The sequence below is a fragment of the Rhincodon typus genome, chromosome 1 (genome assembly GCF_021869965.1).
Source record: "Rhincodon typus isolate 14 chromosome 1, sRhiTyp1.1, whole genome shotgun sequence".
NCBI classification, from domain to species: domain Eukaryota; kingdom Metazoa; phylum Chordata; class Chondrichthyes; order Orectolobiformes; family Rhincodontidae; genus Rhincodon; species Rhincodon typus.
This window is the reverse complement of record NC_063332.1, coordinates 20,772,991-20,794,157: the sequence shown is the minus strand read 5'-3', so window position 1 is coordinate 20,794,157 and position 21,167 is coordinate 20,772,991. Positions and strand designations below refer to the sequence as shown.

Below are 21,167 nucleotides of genomic sequence, written 5' to 3'. Positions count from 1 at the left end.
CACAGATGCTGCCAGACCTGCTGAGCTTTTCCAGCAACTTTGTTTTTGTTCTTGATTTACAGCAGTTCTTTTGGTTTTTATTCCATATAGACAATGTCCACCACTCTGCCTTCATCAATCAAAAGAAGGCTGTGGCACAGAGAGATCTAGGTGCCTTTGTGCATAAATCATTTCATTATCACTGCATATCCAAGTAATCAGGAAGCAAATAAAACAATAGCCTTGAATATACAAGCAGACAAGTCTAGCTACAACTATACAGGGCAGTGCTGAGGATGCATCTAGAGCACAGTATACATTTTTCCATCTCCATAGTCAGGTGTGGTTAGGATCAAGGGACCAGGAAGTGGAGTGAGGTTGAAGGTTTTAGTTGGAAAGGAATTTTGATTTCCCCTTCAGCAGAAGGATAGTGTAACAGTGAGGGAAGAGCAGTGCAACAAGTGACACTGAGGATTGGGGTCATTGAGGTTAGTTTGGTGGTTCTTAGTGAGGGCGGTGAAAAAGAAACAGCTGGCAAAGAGAAGACAGTTACGCTGTAGGCAAGACTTTATTAAAGACAGAAGAATGGTTGCCATTTGGCAAATTGAGACAGGCAACAACGTTACTCTATACAGAACTCAGTAGGGGTTAGGAGGAGTGCTGCCAAAGGATTTTTCATTGGTTGGAGCAGTTGAATGAAAGCCAAAAGGATATGTGATAGGTAAGGTGGTGTAAAAGGTAAAAATTGTAGTGAAAGAGACGGCCACCTGAAACAGCATCATCTCCCCTATCTCAGGTGCCACCACCTCTCACTTGAATCGCCTTTGAAGACAAGACAGACATACATATGGCCCTTCTTTGCCAGTGATAGCGACCTCAAAATACTGATATATGTTTTCTGCCAAACCGTGACCACCTCCCAGTGTTACCTTCCTCAGCAGGTCTCGGATCTTCTCCGCATCTTTGGCTGAGTAAATATGCCACAAGGCACCGGGCCTTTCACTGGACTCAGTGAAGCGTTTAATTGTTAACTCGTCTGCGTCACCATCCTCCATGGTCTTCAGGATTTCTGGTCAATGTAAAATTAAACAACTAACCAAATCTGTGTGATTAAACCTTTCTGTAACAACCACTATATCCAACAGCATTGCAAAGCAGTTGCTGGATATATCTTTTATAAACTATTGTCCCTTCTAGTCCCAAAGGTCTGACCCGGTCCTTGAAAAACATCTACACACCTGCATTTCCCAACAACACTCTGAATATCAAATCAGGAACAGAAAGCCGTGGCTACTTGCCTGTCTCTCCCCCACCAACCCAGGATTAGTCTCGGATATTACCGATCCCTGGTTTGCTGTCAAACCATCTGGTATTCCCACAACGATCCACTAGCTCTATGGGAATCGTTACAATTACAAATAATGTGAATCACCTAGAAATATGAACTGCTGGTGTCAATTCTAGCTGGCACACTTTATTGAGTCAGACCCATACACCACAGAAACAGACTCTTCGGTCCAACTCGTCCAGAAATTTGCTGGAGAATCTGATGTTTCAATTCTGGTTGAAATTGGCTTTTAAGCAAACACTACTGTTTGGTGCAACAGCAAAGGTTAGACATTTGCTCATAAAAGGAACTAGGTTTCTACCACTGAGACCAACATTCATATCAGGGAATTTAAAAGAGCAAATACCCATCTGCATACCTTGACATATCTAAGCCTCAAGTGCACACTGCAGGCTACCACTTTGACAGTCCAACAGTGCCTCAGCACAATGTCAGGGGTCCTGGATGTTTAAACAGGCCTCAAAACTAGAGCATTTTTAGGATTTAAAAAAAAAAATCAAACGAACAGAGGAAGAGCACCCCCAACAATGCAGCACTCTCCCATTCCTGCACTGGGGCATCAGTTTAGAGATTTGGTGTTCGAGAATCTGGAGCAGGAGTTAAACCCACAACCTGGGACTTAGAAGTGCACCACGGTCATTGAGCTACAGGTGACAACCCATACCGAAGAATATGCAATCCCAGTGAAGTAGCAAGATTTGCCGTTCACTGACTTATTACAAGTGATCGTCATTTTAGCTTAAGAGGGTCAGGGCCATTAAACACTCACCCTCTTCATGGTTAGGCTGGCCACTGGGGATTCCTACATACACCATAACGTTAGCAGCATCTGACACATCTAAATGAAGGTTTGTTGTTCCAAACTTTCTATCCTCTGCTGATAATAATCCTAAGAAATAGGAGGAAAAAAGTAAGAGAGTTAGCCATCTACAGTTGGGGCCACCGCTTTCATAAATTCCTCCAAATATGAGCACAAAACATGAAAAAGGTCAACATGGCTCACTTACCATAAGCATTATACATTTTTGGACCTAAATCAGGTCTAACAAAAAAATCTGGCAATCTGGAGGCCAGGTTCAGTTTGCCATCTCTCTTGGTATACTCAGGCAGGGGTAGATTACTCATTAGGTCATCAAATCTGTAAAGAAAAGGCACAGGCGACTAAAGAACCATTTGATCATATGACAGATGTTTCATCAGCGCTACAACAAAGAATGGCGCTCCTGATCCTGAAGTTCCTGACTTAACAGCGCTGTTATTAACCCTCTGATTATCAACCCTCAGATTGGGGTGGATAAATTAAATAAAAAGGAGGCAACCATTCAACACCACCTTCAAGGACAATTATTAGCAATGCCTGTACTCCAAGGAAGTAAAGGGGGTCAATAATTGGGGGCACAGATTTAAGGTTAAGTGGAGAGTTCAGGAGAATTTATTTTCATCCAGAGGGTGGTGGGTGCCTGGAACTCATTGCCTGAAAGGGCGAGTCAGAAACTCTCGAAACATTGAAGCAGTGTATAGATATTCACTTGCATTACTATTGTCTCCAGGGCAATGGGACAAAAGCTGAAAAGTGGGATTTGTGAAGTCAGTTATTAGTCAACCAGTGCTGACATGATGGGCCAAACAGCCTCCTTCTGTGGCTATAAAAGGCGTGTAATGTTAAAACATATTTTCCTGCAGTACAGCATAACCTGCTCTTTGATGGTCACATCTTTAGCAAAGTAAATCACCTACCTAGAGAGCATCATGTCTCTGAAATCCTCTCCTGGAGGCCAATCCTTCAGCTTCAAAGCCATAGGCACTCTCTCTTTTGTGGCAAGGCGTCCTTTAAAAGGAAGACGTCAATGTTAAACTTCAGAAAACAACTACCTAGACTGTGGAAAGTAGTTACATTCTCCTTTTAAGATAGTGTCATGGACTGGACCAGACCAGACTCCGTCAAAATATTTTACGGTGGTAGCCTAGACCCTAACTTTTTCTTATTTTAAAGGCAAATATAAAGTGTCTGTGGTCCAGGTACAATTTGATTGATCAAACTACTCGACATAAAGCAAAACACAATTTATTTAAATGCTCCTATTAAAATGCAACAAAGGAAAGAACTTAGAATAACTCAACCCCATTGGAAAACTTAACAGAATAATAGATACAGTAACTATTATTAATTAACTGTTCCAGCATAGCAAAATCCCATAAACACAGCCCTTGGCAAAAAGGGCAAATTCAGAAATCAGATTTTCTCACACGCATCGCTCGCAGAAACCCCAGCTTCTAGTTGTAACCGAGAGAGGGGAATAAATATCTTCCACCAAATCTAAAAGCTAAAAAAAAAACCTAGAAATCCAGGTCTGAGAGAGCCAGCCACACCAATCTAGGCTGTCTAGATCTAGACAATCTTCTATTGTCCCAACCTTTTAAAAAGAACCCCAAGTCCTCACAAACTGTTTACGTGACCACAGACAGCTCTTCACCTCTCGTTCGATCTTGCTCTTAAAAGAAAACCGGATAAAATACACCTCTTAAAGCCACAGCAGCATCACAGCAACAGTATTTAAACTGCATGAAGCACATGAACATTTGTTGCAGGAACAGTTTACTTTTAAATGCCACCTTGCTACAACCAAAGCAACCGACGCCAAGTCAGCAATGTTAATTTTCTTCATTCAGAAGGTGGTGAATCTTTAGAAATCTTTATGTCAGAGGACCGCTGAAGCTCAATCACTGAATATATTCAATGCAGCGGTCAATAGATTTCTAGCTATTAAAGGTATCAAGGGAAAAGCAGGGCAATGATGCTGACTGTAAGATTACTATGATCTAGCTAAATAGCACAGCAGGCTCATGGGGTCAAATGGCCTACTCCTGTTGCCATTTTCCATGTTCGCAAGTAACAGGTGACACCAAACACACTGACCCATTCTTCCCTTCCAATAATCATGAACTGGTGTTTGTTTCCCATATGTCTTGGTCTGCTTTTCAGCAAAGAACAGTGGAGGCTGGATTATGGAATCTCTCTAAAGCTAGATTAGACATTCTTAAGTGATAAGGGTGTCAAAAATCTTTCCTGGTAGACAGGAAAGTAGGATTCTCAATCAGACCAGCCATGATATTATTAAAAACAGAAGATGCTCAAGGGGCCAAACGGCCTACTTCAGTTCCTAATTCATACGAGTATGGTCAGCTCTCAGGAAAGATCATCATCACCATCTTCTTCACAAGTACCCTTCACTGGTTACTCCAGTTTTTCTTCTCTATTAGTTCATAGAATAGAATCCCTGCAGTGTGGAAGCAGGCCATTTGACCCATCAAGTCCATACCAACCCTCCAAACAGCATCCCACCCAGACCCACTCCTTTACCCTATCCGTGTAATCCTGCATTTGCCATGGCTAATCCACCTAACCTACATATCCTGGACACCACAGGGCAATTTAGCATGGCCAATCCACCTAATCTGGGCATCTTTGGACTGCAGGAGGGAATCTGAGCACCCAGAAGAAACCATGCAGACAAGGGGAGAATGGACAAACTCCAACATTTTGAGAAGAGGAACAAATTCTTCCCCCTCTTCTGTATTCAAGTACGAAGTATTACAGACAGAAAACTCCATGGCCCAATTGAAGCAAGCACCACCTCTGGCAACATGTATCCTGTTCAGTTTGAGGGTCCAAAAACAAAAAAAAACCCACAGTTAATATGGACTAATTTCTGAATCAAATAGCAGGACAGGGTTAATCTTGGTGCTGGTTTGCTTTGGCTCCTGACAGTGGTCTCCTTGTCACACAAAGCTTTATATCACTTTGAACAATGGTTTCAACTGTGGTTAAGTGGCATGCTCTCGCCTCAAAGTCAGAAGGTCATAGGTTCCAAAATCCAGAGATAAATTCCTAATTGAAACCTGACAATCCAATGCAGAACTTGCGTGCTGCATTGCCACCTTTCAAATGAACCACGTTTGCCCAGGCAGGTGGGCAGAGAAAACCAATATTTACCTCTCAATGTAACAAAACATCACACATAAACAGATTAGCTGGCCATCTTATTGCTGAATTTGGTAGTTTCTTGTTCATTTCCTACATCATAACAATGCCTGCACTTCAAAGTACTTCATTGACTAAGCACTTATGCAAATCCTGAGGTGGTGACAGATGCTGTACACAGACAGGTGAATTGAGAGCAGAAGTAAACCATTCGGCCCCTGGAGCCTGTTCTGTCATTCAAGAAGGTATTAACCAAGCTGTTTCTTTCAAATTCCACATTCCTGCAATTAACAGGTGTGCTCCTGTCGACAAAGAATCTGAAATACATTCAACGATACCACTTCCACTTCAGTCAGACACAACCTCAAAAAACCTCTCCTCAGCCCAGTCCTAAAAGGGAGATGGCTAACTTTTACACTCTGGCCCCTAGTTCTAGACTCATCCACAACAAGAAACATGTCCACCTTCACAAGACCATTCAGGATCCTATGCACTTCAATCAAATAACACCCTCACTCTTCCAAACTCCAGGGGAAACAAGCCCAGACTGTTCAACTTATCCTCATAAGACAACCCACCCACTCCAGTCATCAACCTCTTCTAACACATTTATATTCTTACTTAAGTAAGGAGACTAAAACTGCATACAGTATTTGAGACGTAATCTCACCTGTATAACTGAGGCATAACATCCCTACTTTCATAAAAACCGAAAGAACTGCAGATGCTCTAAATTAGAAACAAAAATAGAAGTTTCTGGAAAAGCTCTGCAGGTCTGGCAGCATTTGTGAAGAGAAATCAGAGTTAATGTTTCAGGTCCGGTTCTGAGGAAGGGTCACTGAACCCGAAACGTTAACTCTGATTTCACTTCACAGATGCTGCCAGACCTGCTGAGCTTTTCCAGTAACTTCTGTTCTTTTCATCCCTACTTTCATGTTCAATTCTTCTCCTAATAATGGATGATATTCCATTAGTGTTGTCAACCTTAATTCCTTACAAAACCTGATACTAAATTTTGTGACTCATGAACTAGAACACCCAGATTCTTCTGCAGCTGGGATTTCCACAGTCATTCTCTGTTTAAGTTACACCCTGCTTTTCAATCTTCCTGCCAAAGTAAACAACCTCATAAAAAGCAACCCCACCACTTACGTGAAAGGTCTTCAAATCCATCCCAGAAGTCTCGGATTTTCGCACCAGCAATAATTGTGTTCGTTCTGCAATCAACCAGATCAGCATCCTGTTCTCCAAACTCTTCCCCAAATGCTTCTGGCTTCCAGAGTTCTTCACGTAATTTTGTGTGAACTCCAGATACAATGACCGGCTAAATAAAATTTGTACAAATTAAACCATTGTTAAGAGGAAGCCCAAGTCTGCAGTAAAGAACAAAGCAGTTAGGAGCAGGAAGTGATGGAAGGCAAGTTTACCATTACACATTGTATTTATAGAACAGAAATGAGACAAAAATGTTAAAACCTAGCCACGTGATGAGTTATTATAAGAGGCAAACATTTTGTCATAGGAGGACAACTTGGAGGAGGAAAATGGGGTGGACAGTTCATGATCTCAAACCGTGCAGATCCTCGGCAGTAACAAGATGTAGACCAACAAGGTCAGACCAGAGTAATAAACTGCAAACAGAAGAAAAAAAAAATCAGGAAATGAAAGTTAAAAGAGATTTTGGTTTGACATGTGGAGATTACATGAAATGAAGTACTCAGGGACGAAGAGAAAGCTAATACAACGTTCAACTTTATAGCTGAAAGGTGTAAAAAAAGAGAAGAGAAATTTTTGTTACGGCTGGGCAGAGCACTTTCATACTACATCAGCCAAACTGTGTTTCAGTTCTGGGCACCACACCTTATAATGGATACAGTAGCTTTGGAAGGAACCTAGTGCAAGTTCACTAGAATGTCATCAAGTATCCAACATTAACTAGTTTTTTATTTCTTGGAATGTAGAAAGCTCGGGGGTGACTGACTGAGGTTTCTGGGTTTTAAAAGCAGCTGAGTAAATACACACTCTCTCCACCAGTATTTTTTTTGGGAAGGGTGGTAAGAGACAGAAGAAAGGGTGCTGGTGGGACGGGAGACAGAGAGGGAGACGGAGGGAGAGCAATGGTGAACAAGGAACTAAAAGAGTAGGCATGAGCTCATTTAATAATTTTAAAGTTGTGATACTTGTTAAACAAGAGTATGGGCTGGTGAATGGAACTTAGGCAACACACTAGCCGTAAGATCATAATGTATAGGAGCAGAATTAGGCCATTTGGCCCACTTGATCATGGCTGATGCGTTCCTCAACTCCATTTTCCTGCCTTCTTCCTGTAACCCCAGATTCCCTTACCAATCAAGGACCTCTCTCGGTCTTAAAAATACTCAATGATTTTGCCGCCTCAGCTTCCTGCAGCAATGAGTTTTACAAATTCACCACCCTCTGGCTGAAGAAATGCCTCCTCATCTCAGTTCCTTCACTCTGACACAGTGCCCTCAGGTCCTAGTCTTTCATAGGAAAGATCATCTCCACTCTATCCAGGCCTCTCAGTATTCTATACTCAGTTGAGTACAGATCCAAAGTCCTCAATCATTCCTCATATGACAAGCTCTTCATCCATGGGATCAGTTTTGTAAACCTCCTCTGGACCCCGTCCAAGGCCAGCACATCTTTCCTTGGATATGGAGTCCAAAACTGCTCACAGTAAAGCAAATGCGGTCTAACCAGAGCATTGTACAGTCTCAGCAGTAAATCTTTGCTCTTGTACTCTAACCCACTTGAAATGAATGTTAATATTGCATTTGCCTTCCTAACTGCCAAATAGATCGACGTTAACCTTAAGAAAATCCTGAAATAGAACTCCCAAGTCCCTTTGTGCTTCAGATTTCTGCACATTCCCCCATTGAGAAAATAGTCTACACTTCTATTCTTCCTACCAAAGTGCACAACCTCACACTTTCCCCACATTTTATTCCATCTGCCACTTCTTTATCCAATCTACTCGCCTGTCCAAGCCCTTCTGGGGCCTTCCTGCTTCCTCAACACTACCTGCCCCTCCACCTATCTTTGTGTCATCTGCAAACTCAGCAACAATGCCCTTAGTTCCTTCATCCAGATGGTTAATGTATAACACGAATAGCTAAGGTCCCAACACTTATCCCTGCAGAATTCCATTAGTCACTGACTGCCATCTAGAAAAAGACTCTTTTATCCCCACTCTATCTTCTGCCAGTCCGCCAATTCTCTATCCATGCCAGTACCTTGCCCCTAATATATGGGCTTTTATCTTATTTATCAGCTCCTCTGTGGCACCTTATCAAAAGCCTGCTGGAAATCCAAACACATCACGTGCACTGGTTCTTCTTTTTCTAACTTGCTTGTTATCTCTTCAAAGAATCCTAACAAGATTCATCATGCATGACCTCCCCTTGATGGAGCCATGCTGACTGAGCCCTATTTTACCAAAGCACTCCACAATCTCATCTTTCGTACTGGTGCAAAATTCTTACCAACGATGAAGTTCAGGCTAACTGGCCTATAGTTTCTGGTCTTCTGCATCCCTCTCTTCCTTAACAGGCGTGTTACATCATCCATTTCCCAGTTCTCCAGGAGCCTCCCTGACTCCAGTGATTCCCAAAAGATCACCACCAATACCTACACAATTTCCACAGCTATGTTCTTCGGATCCTTGAGTTGTAGTCCACCTGGTCTGGGTCATTTATTCACCTTCAGACCTTTCTGCTTCCCCAGCACCATCTCCTTTGAGGATGGTTACTACATTCACCTCTACCCTCTGACTCTCAAAAGTTCTGGTATGTTGCTGGTTTCTTCCACTGTGGAGACTAAATATTCAGGTTCTCTGCCATTTCTTTGCTCCTCATTAATACTTCTGCAGCCTCATTTTCCAGCAGTCCAATGTCCACTCTTTCTCCTACTTTAGATATCTTAAAAAAGTGTCTTGCAATCTTCTTTTGTATTACTAGCTAGCTTACTCTCATATTTCATCTTCTCCGTCCTTATTGTTTTTCTAGTTTCCCTCTGCTGGCTTTTAACTAGTTCCCAATTGTCTAGATTCCCGCTAACCTTCGCCACAATGTCTGATCTCCATAGCCATGATGTGAATGGCTGAATAACCTGCTCCTATTATTGTGTACAATATTAAAAGTGCTGGTGTATTGAAGTGGAACATAGCTATCTGTGTAGCACTGCCTGATCTGTTTATTTAATGGGAACACACCCTGTTGTAAGACATTTTGTGCTAAACAAATTGCCAGTAACGGCTGCAGCTCCAAAGGGTACTTGGCATTTGTGACAACTTCTGCAAGGCCCATGGGGAATCACTAATTAATCTCCTTGAAAAGCTCACTGTGTACAAGTTCCCTTGGCAACAAGCAATGGCCTATCTAGCTAGAACTTATCACCTGAGCCTTGTGGTGCAGTGGTAGTGTCCCCATCTCTGAGCCAAGAGACTCAGGTTCAAGTCTCATCCACCCCGAAGGTGTGCAACAACATCCCTGACCAGGTTGATTAGATAGTATAAAGCAGACCCAGCCAGAACACATGGGTTCAAGTCCCACCTGCTCCAGAGGTATGCAATAACATCTCTGAACAGGCTAATTAGAGGGAAAAAAAGCAGACCAAGGTGGTGGTTACTTGTTAAAAACAAAAAAAAATGATTTGGTGCTAGGGGGAGAAAGGTTTAGTCGTGTGTGATAGCACTTCCAGATATAAATAAAAATAAAGTAGACCTAAGGGCGGGTCTGCCAAAGTATCTGTCCCAGGCTAGGGATAGCTTGTGCATGCCAAGAGTAGTGGCTCTATTTTAATGATCAACAATAACCAACATTCCTTTCCTGACAGGTTTTTTGAGTTATCACAGCACAAATCAGGTGAAAGGGTCAAGTCCTAAAGGATGTGCACCAAGAAAACATTGTGACCAAGTTTCCACTTAATTGTAGGTAGAAGGGAGGGAGGGGCATGGAAAAAAATTCCTGAGTTGCTGGATGAAAGTGCTGGCTGCAGTAAGATGAGCAAACTGACCACAGCACAGGAGGCCATTCAAGGAACGTAGTGATAGTAGGGAGCGGTACAACCACGGGCCAATGACAAAACTCTCTGTATCCGAAAGCAGAAGTCAAAGTGGCTGTGTCTGCCTAGTGCAAGAGTTTGGAACATCTTCTCTGGGTCAGGGGGACAACATGCTGTGGGAAGGGAGGGACAGTCCATATTGTGCCAATGACATATGTATAACTAGCAAGGAAGAACTAGCTAAGGGAGTAGGAGCCACTGAAGTTCAATTGAAAAGCAAACCATTAAAAAGTTAACAATCTCTTGATTATAGCCCGGGCGAGCAAAATGACATTGGAAATAAATAAGATTTGAGAATTACGTGCATAGGTCAACGAATATTGTGGGACGAAAGATTTTTTAACTCCTAGGATGGCGACACCAATACTGGGGAAATTGAGAATTTATTCCACTGGGATGGTCTTCAACCGAACCGTGCTGGTCACTACAGTCACCTCTGCCCCCTGACACTCAAAATTCTGGTTTGCTGCTGGTGTCTTCCACTGTGAAGACTGACTATTCAGTTTCTGTGCCATTTTTTGTTCCCCATGTGTTCTAATAAGTTGCATAACTAGGCAGGTTGAGAGGGCTTTAAACTAAACCATGGGGGTCAACAATTTAACTAATCATATCTTCCAAAATTTAAGAGAAAGGACAAGGCAAGAAAGCAAGGTAAAGGGAAAATGATGATTACATTGCAGCAAGAAGGGGTAGGGTTAGTAATTCTTAGAATGCACCAGATAAGGCTAGGAGGTTACAAAAATAGTCAAAAGACAGATTCTGTATCTGAATGCATGTAGCATTTGTAGCAGATGAATTAACAGCGCAGACAGAGAAAAGATCCATGTTCTGATCAGCATTACAAAGATATGGCTATAAGATGACAAATACTGGGACCTGAATACTCAAGGATTCGTGATAATTAGGACAGGAAGAGAGGAATTGATGGAGGAGTAGCTCATTCAGTTTGAGGGACGGAAGTGTGAATCAAAGATTAGAAATTTAAACTTAGGGGTAGCATGGCTGAGCAATGTAAGGCACTAGTTTAACGTTCCAGTCTCTTTGAAGGAATGGGTTCACATCCCACCCCTGCCAGGTGTTGTAGAATGAGGGCTCTTGTGGTGTCAGAAGGCCCAGGTTCAGTCTGAACTGCACCAGAGGTGTGTCATAACATCTCTGAACTGGCTGATTATAAAATACCTATAATTCTGTAAAGATACTTGGTAGCTCAGAAGAATTAACGGAATATAAAGAATGGCAAAGAGCAACTAAAATATTAATGTGGGAGAAATGAGTAGACTAGCCAAAACCAGATAGCAAGGGATTTGTATAGATGAATACTGGGGTCCCTAAAAAACTGAATTTCCCTTGTATTTACTGGCAGCGTGATATTTCATTTAACAGTTATTACAACAGCACTTAACTCTCCAAAAATCTCTCACATGGAAACCAAGGGAAGAATTACAAGAAACACAGAATTCCATGCATTGAACTAGTATCAAGAGTTTATCTGGTGCCAAATGCACCCTACTATCAGTGTACTGTTTCCGAAAATAAGGTTTTGTTCTTAAAAGGAACAAAAACAAACCTTCAAATTGAGGTGGGCAAAGGGACAACAATCATTTGACATCATGAGTAGTTGTTGCATGATTATTGGCCAAAAGGGGTCAGACAATTGACCGACACAGAGGGAAAAAACCATGCCCCCAGAAACATAACAATAAGTCCCTATGCCAGAGGGGGATCCTCAGAGAGTAGTTCTCATCAAGTGGTACCTCAAAGAATGGTTTTCATAGAGCAATATTCATCAAGCAGATGGCAGACAGAACTGAAGAGAATGTAGGCCTAGATTCACAGCCTACTTGTCTTCTGGTATCAGTGAACCACCCTTAATTGTTACAGTTCTACACTTTATCTAATTAAAGAACGTAAGCGGTTTCTCAAGATGGAACAGAGCAAGGCAAGTTGTTAACTGAAAGCAATCAGCCATATCTTGGCAAGATTATGTAAACAAAACTGCTTAGGTACTTGCTTGATAAAGTAGATGCTTTAATGCCCTTCAGAAGAATTTAAGGAGTTAAATTGTAGGAAAAGCCGTGTTTTAAACAGACAGCAAACCCCGAATGTAAGATGGAATATGGGAGCTAGTTCTAAGAAGAAGGCAAGCTATAGACTTTAGGTCTCCAGGAGTGCAATCAATGTTGGGAATGAAAGAATCGAATGATTCATTAATTATGTTGTACCACAAACTAGAAAGAGATAAAACTGTATAAGAATCCAAAAGAAGAACAAGTCAGGAGCAGAGCTTCGAAGAACCAGTTCTGAGGCAGGGTCACAGAACCTGAACCGTGAACTCTGATTTTTATCTTCACATATGCTGCCAGACCTGCTGAGCTTTTCCAGCAACTTTGTTTTTGTTCGAAGGACAATGCTGCATAAGGATCAAACCCTAGACTCTTCTAGAGGCAGACACTGGTTGGTGAAATCCCAGCCAGATTCCATCATTAATCGGGTAATAACCAAGTTGGGTTGCAAGGCTTAACTTGCTTACTCGAGGGGTCTTATTTTGGTTGCTACATGCAATTAAGTTTAAATCATTGTTTCAGTATTTGATTTTCTGAGATTTCTTAATAAGTAGCCAAATTACCTACAACAGGTCCCATCAGATTGGGAAAATCCCAAATTCAAGAACGGAAAAAGAGACAGAAAGCAGGAAACTGCAGGTCAGAGAGCTCAACATCAGCCACAGGGGAAATGCCGTTAGAAAGGGGATTCCAGGATTTTGACCCAGCAACAGTGAAGGAACAGTGATTATATTTCCAAGTCAGGATGGTGAATAGCTTGGAGGGGAACTTGCACTTGGTAACGTACCCATACATCTGATGCCCTTGACCTTGGAAGTGGTCGTGAGATGGAAGGTGAGAATCTCGGATGAATTTCTGCAGAGTATCTTGTAGATAATACATCACCGCTGGGACTGAGATCTATTAAAGGTGGTTGTAGGGGGCAATTAGGAAATCTCTAATTTAGCTAAGCACAATCAACAATGAAAGGGAGTTCAGATTTGGTTCATTTACTGGTGTTCTTTAAAGTTAACGACAAATGTAGATGAAGAGGAACTTGCGGATGTGCTGCACTTAGATTTCTAGAATACATGTGACAAGGTGCCACATCAAAAGGTTACTATGTATGGTACAGGGTGGGGATGGGTAGGATGAAGGGAACAGGCCAGAACGTCAGCTGGGCAGGGGAAGAAGGGCCGGCTATATTTCTCTTCCGGCTATATTTCTCTTCGTAAAGCATCTGTAAAATGCTTTCAGAAAAGAAAACAGGGTAAACCTTGGATATGTATTTATATTCATCTCCCTATGAAGAACTGGAAAATATCTGGACAATACGCAGGCTTTGGCTGACAAGGTGCAAGTAACATTCATACCACACAAATGCCAGGCAATGACCAGCTCCAATAAGAGGCAGACTAACAGTTGCCACTTGACATTCAATGGTGTTACCATCACTATAAATATCCTGGGAGTTACTATCGACCAGAAACTCAACAGTAGTTTTGATATAAACAGAGTGGCAACAAGTGCAGGTCCAAGGCTAGAAAAATACAGTGAATAATTCACCTTCTGACTTCCCAAAGCCTGTCCACCATAAGGCACAAGTCAGGGGAGTGATGGACTTGCCTGATGGGTGCAGCTCCAAATAACACTCAAGAAGCTTGATACACCACCTAGGATAAAGCAGTCACTTGATTGGCACCACATCCACAAGAATCCACTCCCTCCACCACCGACGTTCAGTCCCAGCGGTGTGCATTATCTACAAGATACACTGCAGAAATTTACCCAAGATTCTCACCTTCCAAACTCACCACTACTTTCAAGGACAAGGGCATCAGATGTATGGGTACATTACCAAGTGCAAGCTCCCCTCCAAGCTATTCACCATCCTGACCTGGAAATATAATCGCTGTTGCTGGATCAAAATCCTGGAATTCCCTTCCTAACGGCATTGTGGGTCAACCCACAGCACATGGACTGCAGCAATTTGAGGCGGCAGCTCACCACCAACTTCTCAAGGCTACTAGTGACAGGTAACAAATGCTGGCCCAGACAGGAATGCCCACATCCCATGAGTGAACACTTAAGAGATCAAGCCTTCTACATCTCTTAGTTTTGCAAGAATGCTTAGCTGAAATTTAACTAAACAGTTCAAATTCACTCCAAAAAGATAGCTTTACAATGGGAAAGAAGGCTATGTAACAACGTACTGGCTCCCCACAAGGGCTCCAACTAGAAGATCACCAAATGCTTCAAAGGCATTCATTATTAATACATCAAGGGATGTAGCTGAACAAATTCTAGAACAAGTAGTTCAAAATATTGCTGATCCTTAACTAAGCGACTTTCTGATTATTGGTAGTGTTTCTGCAGAAGATCAATGAGTGTGGTAGGGGTAGAGGGATTGATTACAATGTATGCGTGATCCAGTTTTGGAAATGAAATGAGAAGATTTATTGTATGGCATTCTATTTAATTTGGAATATATGAAAAATAAATTGCGCTATCTTGTCTTGCTAAAAAGAATGCCACATAAATATACAAGGTAATGTTACCAAGTGATTGCATCATCCAACAAAAGGTAAAAAGATTTAGTGAGAAGAGCCCTGTGAGGATAAAATATCGTGTCGCGGGTAACATGCTGGATAGAGGACTGATTAGCTAACAGGAAACAGAGTAAGCATAAATGAGTAGTTTTCAGCTTGGCAAGATATGATAAGTTGACTCCAGCATGGATCACCACTGGGGTCTCAATTATTCACAACTTATTTCAATGATTTGGAAGAAGGGATGAAATGTATGATTGCTAAATTTATTATGATACAGATATAGGTAGAAAAGCAAGTTGTGAACAGGACAGAAGGAAGCTACGAAGTCTTCCACTTTGGCAGAAAGAACAGAAAAGCAATATATTACTTAGACGGAGAGAGAGTGCAGAACTGAGGTACAGAAGGATCTGAGTGCACTGGTACATGAATCACAAATCTGCAGAGTGATTAGGAAGGCAAATGCAATGCTCGCATTTATTACAAGGGGAATACACCCATCCCTAATTCATCTGTTCATATGCAAGAATGAGTGAATGGTTAAGTGTAAATAAACCAACTGACCAAAACACTGGGACAAGTAAAAGTATGCAGGCAGCCAGTCAGGAAACAGGGCAGATGACAGCAACAGCCTTTTAGAAGGTATTAGGCTGGATCCAACATTGGTTAATTTTTTAAAAAATATCTACCTTTTGCTTCTTGAAACTCATTAACCCAATCTGTTCCGACATGTTGCGACAGTCACGGGTGGGATCTGAACATAGGTCTTCTAGCCCAGGGGTAGGGTTGCAACCACTGCACCACAGAAGTTAGTATTTAGCATGACAATTCTATCTAGTCTGATTAATGACACTGGAACATGAGGAATTAGGAGCAGGAGTAGGCAATTCAGCCCTTCAAGCCCACTCCACCATTTAACACTATCATGGCTGATCTTATCCTGGTAACAACTCCATAATAGCTTCATGGTCATCAATTTCTTAGATTAATGCGGCATGGAAACACACCCTTCAGTCCAATCAGTCCACGCCAACCATGTTCCAAAACTAAACTAGTCCCACCTGCCTGCCTTTGGCCCATACCCAGCCAAACCTTTCCTATTCACGTACTTATCCAAATGTCTTCAAAACGCTGTAACCGTACCTGCATCCAACACTTCCTCTGGCAGTTCATTCCATACACACGAACCATCCTCTGTGTGAAGATGTTGCCCCTCAGGTCCCTGTTAAATCTTTTTCCTCTCACCTTAAAAACATGCACACCCAGTCTTGAAAGTCCCCCAACCTTATCTATGCCCCTCATGATTTTCTAAACCTCTGTAAGGTCACCCTCAACCTTCTACGCTCCAGGTCAAAAAACAATTCCAGATTTTTTTTTGTTATTGAATACAAATTCTACATTCGAACCTGGGTCCCCAGGATTAACAGTCTAGGGAGAATATGACTAGGTTATCACCTCCCTCAAAATGAAGGTGCCCAGCGTGAAACATGAACTCTATTTTTCTCTTTTTAATTGTTAAACACTTTTTTTAAAAATTTCAGATTTCCAGCATCTGCTGTAATTTGAAATATTCGGTCGAATTGTGTGACCTACTGATTTAAGGAGGGAGGATCAGGAGTGTGACTAAGGCTTTAGGCAGCCCTCAGCATAGTCCAAATGATGATAATTAAGTGAATCTGTGCACTATTGAGTAAAGTGATTCCATATTTGTGACAATACAAGGAGGAGTAGTTTCTGCACCCAGGCAACTGGTTGAGCACCCAAGATAAAGAAGAAAGCAGCTAGTGCTACAGAATCAAAGAGGGGAGAAAAAAAAAATCAGAAAGAGGGGAGATAGTTGCAATTCTACGCAGAGGAACAGGAATTTCCTATTTTCTTACTGCTCTGGACATGTGAACAAAAGTAACTTTTAGTCACCCTATTGGGATTTGTTATGACACATTACCTTAATAGAGTGGTTCGTGTGTGGAATGAACTTCCAGACAAAGTGGTGGATGCAAGTACAGTTACAACATTTAAAAGACATTCAGATAAGTACATGAATAAGAAAGGTTTGGAGGGATATAGACCAAGCACAAGCAAGTGGGACTAGTTTAGTTTGGGGTTATGGTTGGCATGGACTGATTGGATCTTAGGGTCTGTTTTCATGCTGTATAACTCTATGATTACCTACCAGGTCAGACTTGAACCAGGATCTTCTGACCCTGGAGGAGGGACACTACCACTGCACCGCAAGACCCTTGAGCACTACTAAAGTAATGCGGCGTTGACTTTATTTCTGTCGAGTCAATAACAATGAATACTGCGTCTTCTGTAGATGGTTGCACAACCCTGGCCCTTGCTCTTAAAAAAAAAACTTCCCAGGTGCCACACTTACATGTCCTTGCTTCCAGCACTCTCTGAAGATATTCCAATTGTTCTTGTTGCTTGGATCCTGCAAGCACAGCAAACGGCCACCACAGTACCAGGTATGCGGGGTGTCGGAGCCAAAAATCAGCACTTTCCCAGGCACAGCCTTGTGGAGCTCTCTGGTATCACCAGTTTTACTTGCTGCCATTGATCCATTTATGGGGGGTTTACTTTGTACCAGTGAGGCAAATATGTCATCGAGGAGGTTGGAGGTGGTACTTGATCCTGTATCAGACTAACACAAACATTTAAAGAAGAAAGAAAAATCAAAATCTAAACACTTGTCTTCTTTTACAGGAACAGCATTGGTTCAAACAAACTTCTCCAAACAATTCAACAAAATTTCTTTATAAATTAAAACCAATCATTTCAACAGATGCTTAAAGTATGAGAGCAGCTTCATGTTGGCACGGTAGATTCTCAATGATTTTTAATACATTTGTTGTCAGGATTTCACAAGACTACATTTATTGCTGATCCCGAATTGCCTTGAGAATGCGGTAGAGAGCCACTTTCTTGAAGTAACTGCATTTCAACTCAAAATGTTAATGTATCAAGATATTTGAGTTTAGAGAGGGAACCAGGCAATGGGAATTAATCGATTCCTTGCTTAGATATATGAGAAGGGAAAACCAGCTGAGCAGTAGTGGAAGTGAGGTGTGGGGAGGCATGGTTGTTAGCACTGCTGCCTCACAGTACCAGGGACCCAGGTTCAATTTCACCCTCAGGTGACTGTCTGTGTGGAGTTTGCACAGTATCCCAGTATCTGCGCGGGTTTGCTCCAGTTTCCTCCAATAGTCCAAAGATGTGCAAGTTAGGTGGAACGGCCATGCTAAATTGGCAATAGTATCCACAGATATGCAGACTAGGTGGATTAGCCATGGGAAATGCAGGGTAACAGGGACAGGGTACCAGGTTGGGTTTGGATGGGATGCTCTTCAGAGGATCAGTTTGGACTCAAGTAGCCAAATGGCCTGCTTTCACCGTAGGGATTCTGTGATTCTATGACTCCTGCATAATGTGTTCCTGTCTTTCTTTCTTTCTAACCCATTTACAGGTTTGGGTGTAGTGAACACAACTCTGAGGCTTTTGAGACCCTGAGGACATCCAGACACCACCGTGCAATGTAGGTTTGGGGCCACAGTCAGGTAGCAATAATTGGTTGATCACCCTAAAGAATATTAGTGAACTAGTTTGGTGCTTGTGACAGAAGCTACTGCATTACCTAATTACTGAAAGAAGAATAATCACTAAACATACTCCAATTTCAAAATTTACTGTGGCAGAGTTTTAATGGACTGTCTTTGGATTACAAGTCCAGAACCATGATTGCCACACAGAAGAAAAAGACACTGTGATGATTTAATGCACTTCCATCACACAATTTAAAAGAAAACATGCAAAATTAAACAAATAGGAAAGGCCAAACACATGACAGGTGTCCAATGGGTAGAAATAAAGCTCACCTTCCCCAAGCTGGTAGAGAGGAGATTTCTCAATGAGCTGGTGGTGCTGCAGTTACTGGGTGAGAGCGTTAACAAACTGTTGAACGTCTGCAGCGATGCCGAAGACTTCGACAAAGTGCTGAAGGAGTCAAACAAGCCAACAGGCTTTGTCTCTTTACTGAAAGGTCGCTGTAGGTTTCCTGTAGGAAGGGTGCAGAGTTAATGTTAATTAACCACGTAAACATCAGAATTTTAGTTATATGGCCAAACTCTGAATTGATTTTGTTTCCTGGGATGAAGTTCTAAATGTTTCAAGCCCAGCAAATTTACAATAAATAAACAAACCCTGGAAACAAAAACAAAAAGCAAGTTGATTTTGTGTGTGTTTGGATATCCAGAATGTCAACTTGACAATTCCCCTTTGCAGATGTATTCAAATAAATATTTAGTGGAAGCACAGAAAATATACTCTTATGTTTGTTCATGGGACATGGGCATCGCTGGTTAGGACAACATTTATTACCCATTGCCAACTGACCAGATGATGCAGCTCCATCTGTACCTGTTCTGCTCTGCCAACTCCTTGAACTCACCACCTTAAATGAGACGCTTAAAGTCCTGGGAAAGAGAATCAGGATTTCTCCTAGTGCTGGACATTAAGTTCTAAAGAAAAGTCCTTGAGCTGAAACATTACCTCTCTTTCTCTCTCCACAGACTCGACTAAACCTGCTGAGGATGTGCATCATTTTCACTTTCCTAATCATTGCAAAGATCTGAAGTTTTTTCAAGAATTACTACTGCAATATCCCACACCTACCAGCAGAGGATGCAGGTGAGCAATGAAAATTCCCAATCATTGATGTGCTTGATTTTCCACATTTCCAAAAATAATCCAAGTTAACATTTCCATACAAGCCATGAACCACTGCAGCAATTGGAAGGGAGCTATCTAATCAAATCATCTACACAACAGACTATCATTTCCAAAAGCAAAATCAGGGGCAAAGCTCAGGCAATTTATGAAGTGAGTGATTACTATCACGCAACTCATTCCAGGACTTTAGAATGCGCTGTAAATTTTATGAGGTGATTGTGTGTTTTTTTTTTGCGCAGTCAGCATTGGTGCTTACTGCTTTCATCGGCTAGATTACTGAATGGGGTGATGCTCACACTGAATTATTAAGTGTTGGGTCGTTAGTGTAAGCTTATCAAAAATAACTATGCAATGATTACAGGAACATTCCATTAACCACTGCATACACTTTCAGCATTCTAATTCCTCTGCATCCAACTGACCTCTAAATTTAATGGCTCACATAACCTATGATGTGGAAAGAATATTCTAGCAATTGTTTTCTTACTTCATAGTCATATTCATACAGCATGGAAACAGAGCCTGCAGACCAACTCGTCTTTGCCGACCAGACATCCCAATCTGACCCACGTCCCTCTAAAGCCTCCTTATTCATACACCTGTCCAGATGCCTTTTAAATGTTGTAATTGTACCAACCTCCACCATTTCCTCTGGCAGCTAGGTCCAGACACACGCTACCCTCTGTGTGAAAAAGCTACCCCTCAGGTCCCTTTTAAATCTTTTCCCTCTCATCTTAAAACTATACCCTCTAGTTTTGGACTCCTCCACCCGGGAAAAAAGATCTTGGCTGATCACCCTATCCATGCACCTCATGATTTTACAAACAAATTTTGTTAAGAATGAAAGCGCGCAAGAGTGAGGGAGTGCAGATCTGGTAGCCACATGGTAGGGTGAAAGTGGTTGCACGGGAAAGGGGGCAGAGGTCCGTGAAGAGAGTATTTTGGTTCTTGGCTACGGATTACATTGGCTGGGATTGTAGATCAGAGGGAAAAAGGTGAGGCATGTAAAATACGCTGGGATTCAGTGAGTGGAATAGCTGTGTTCCTCATCCGTGGAGACAGGAAGGGAAATTTGGGGCGGAGGGTTGAGGGAATTAAGGCATGTTAGAAGGAAAGACTCCATTTATTCTCTTCCTTGCCTTTAACATCACCGATGCCCATCATCCAGTTGAAGGGAGAGTTCTCTTCCTTTCTCAGAGTTGGAGCAGGGATGGGAGCTGCACTGCTGCTGTTCATCACACTCTGCACGGAGTTGCATTCAGAGGCTGGTGGTTTATTACAGGTTGAAGTCTCACTGGAAACCACACTGTTATTTAATTTCTGGAATATTAAAATAAAAATATTTAAAAATCCAGAATGATATACACCATATATTCCAGAAGACCATAAACTACAGGAGCAGAAGGAGGCCATTCAGCGCAGTAAGTCTGTTCTGCCATTTAATAAGATCGCAGCTG

The 21,167-nt window shown here is 41.9% G+C and overlaps 1 protein-coding gene across 1 annotated transcript in view; it reads right to left on the bottom strand.

Annotated features, from left to right (window-relative positions):
* Positions 1 to 21,167, bottom strand: part of LOC109916970 (lysine-specific demethylase 3A-like) — a 77,549-nt gene that overhangs the window by 12,366 nt on the left and 44,016 nt on the right. The window contains exons 14-21 of the mRNA XM_048603022.1: positions 20,850 to 21,030; positions 18,858 to 19,036; positions 17,360 to 17,626; positions 6,462 to 6,633; positions 3,065 to 3,155; positions 2,335 to 2,465; positions 2,097 to 2,216; positions 909 to 1,048 (exon numbers count right to left, since the gene is read on the bottom strand). Of these exons, the coding sequence (XP_048458979.1) occupies positions 909 to 1,048; positions 2,097 to 2,216; positions 2,335 to 2,465; positions 3,065 to 3,155; positions 6,462 to 6,633; positions 17,360 to 17,626; positions 18,858 to 19,036; positions 20,850 to 21,030 (1,281 nt within the window). The remainder of the gene's footprint in view (positions 1 to 908; positions 1,049 to 2,096; positions 2,217 to 2,334; positions 2,466 to 3,064; positions 3,156 to 6,461; positions 6,634 to 17,359; positions 17,627 to 18,857; positions 19,037 to 20,849; positions 21,031 to 21,167) is intronic.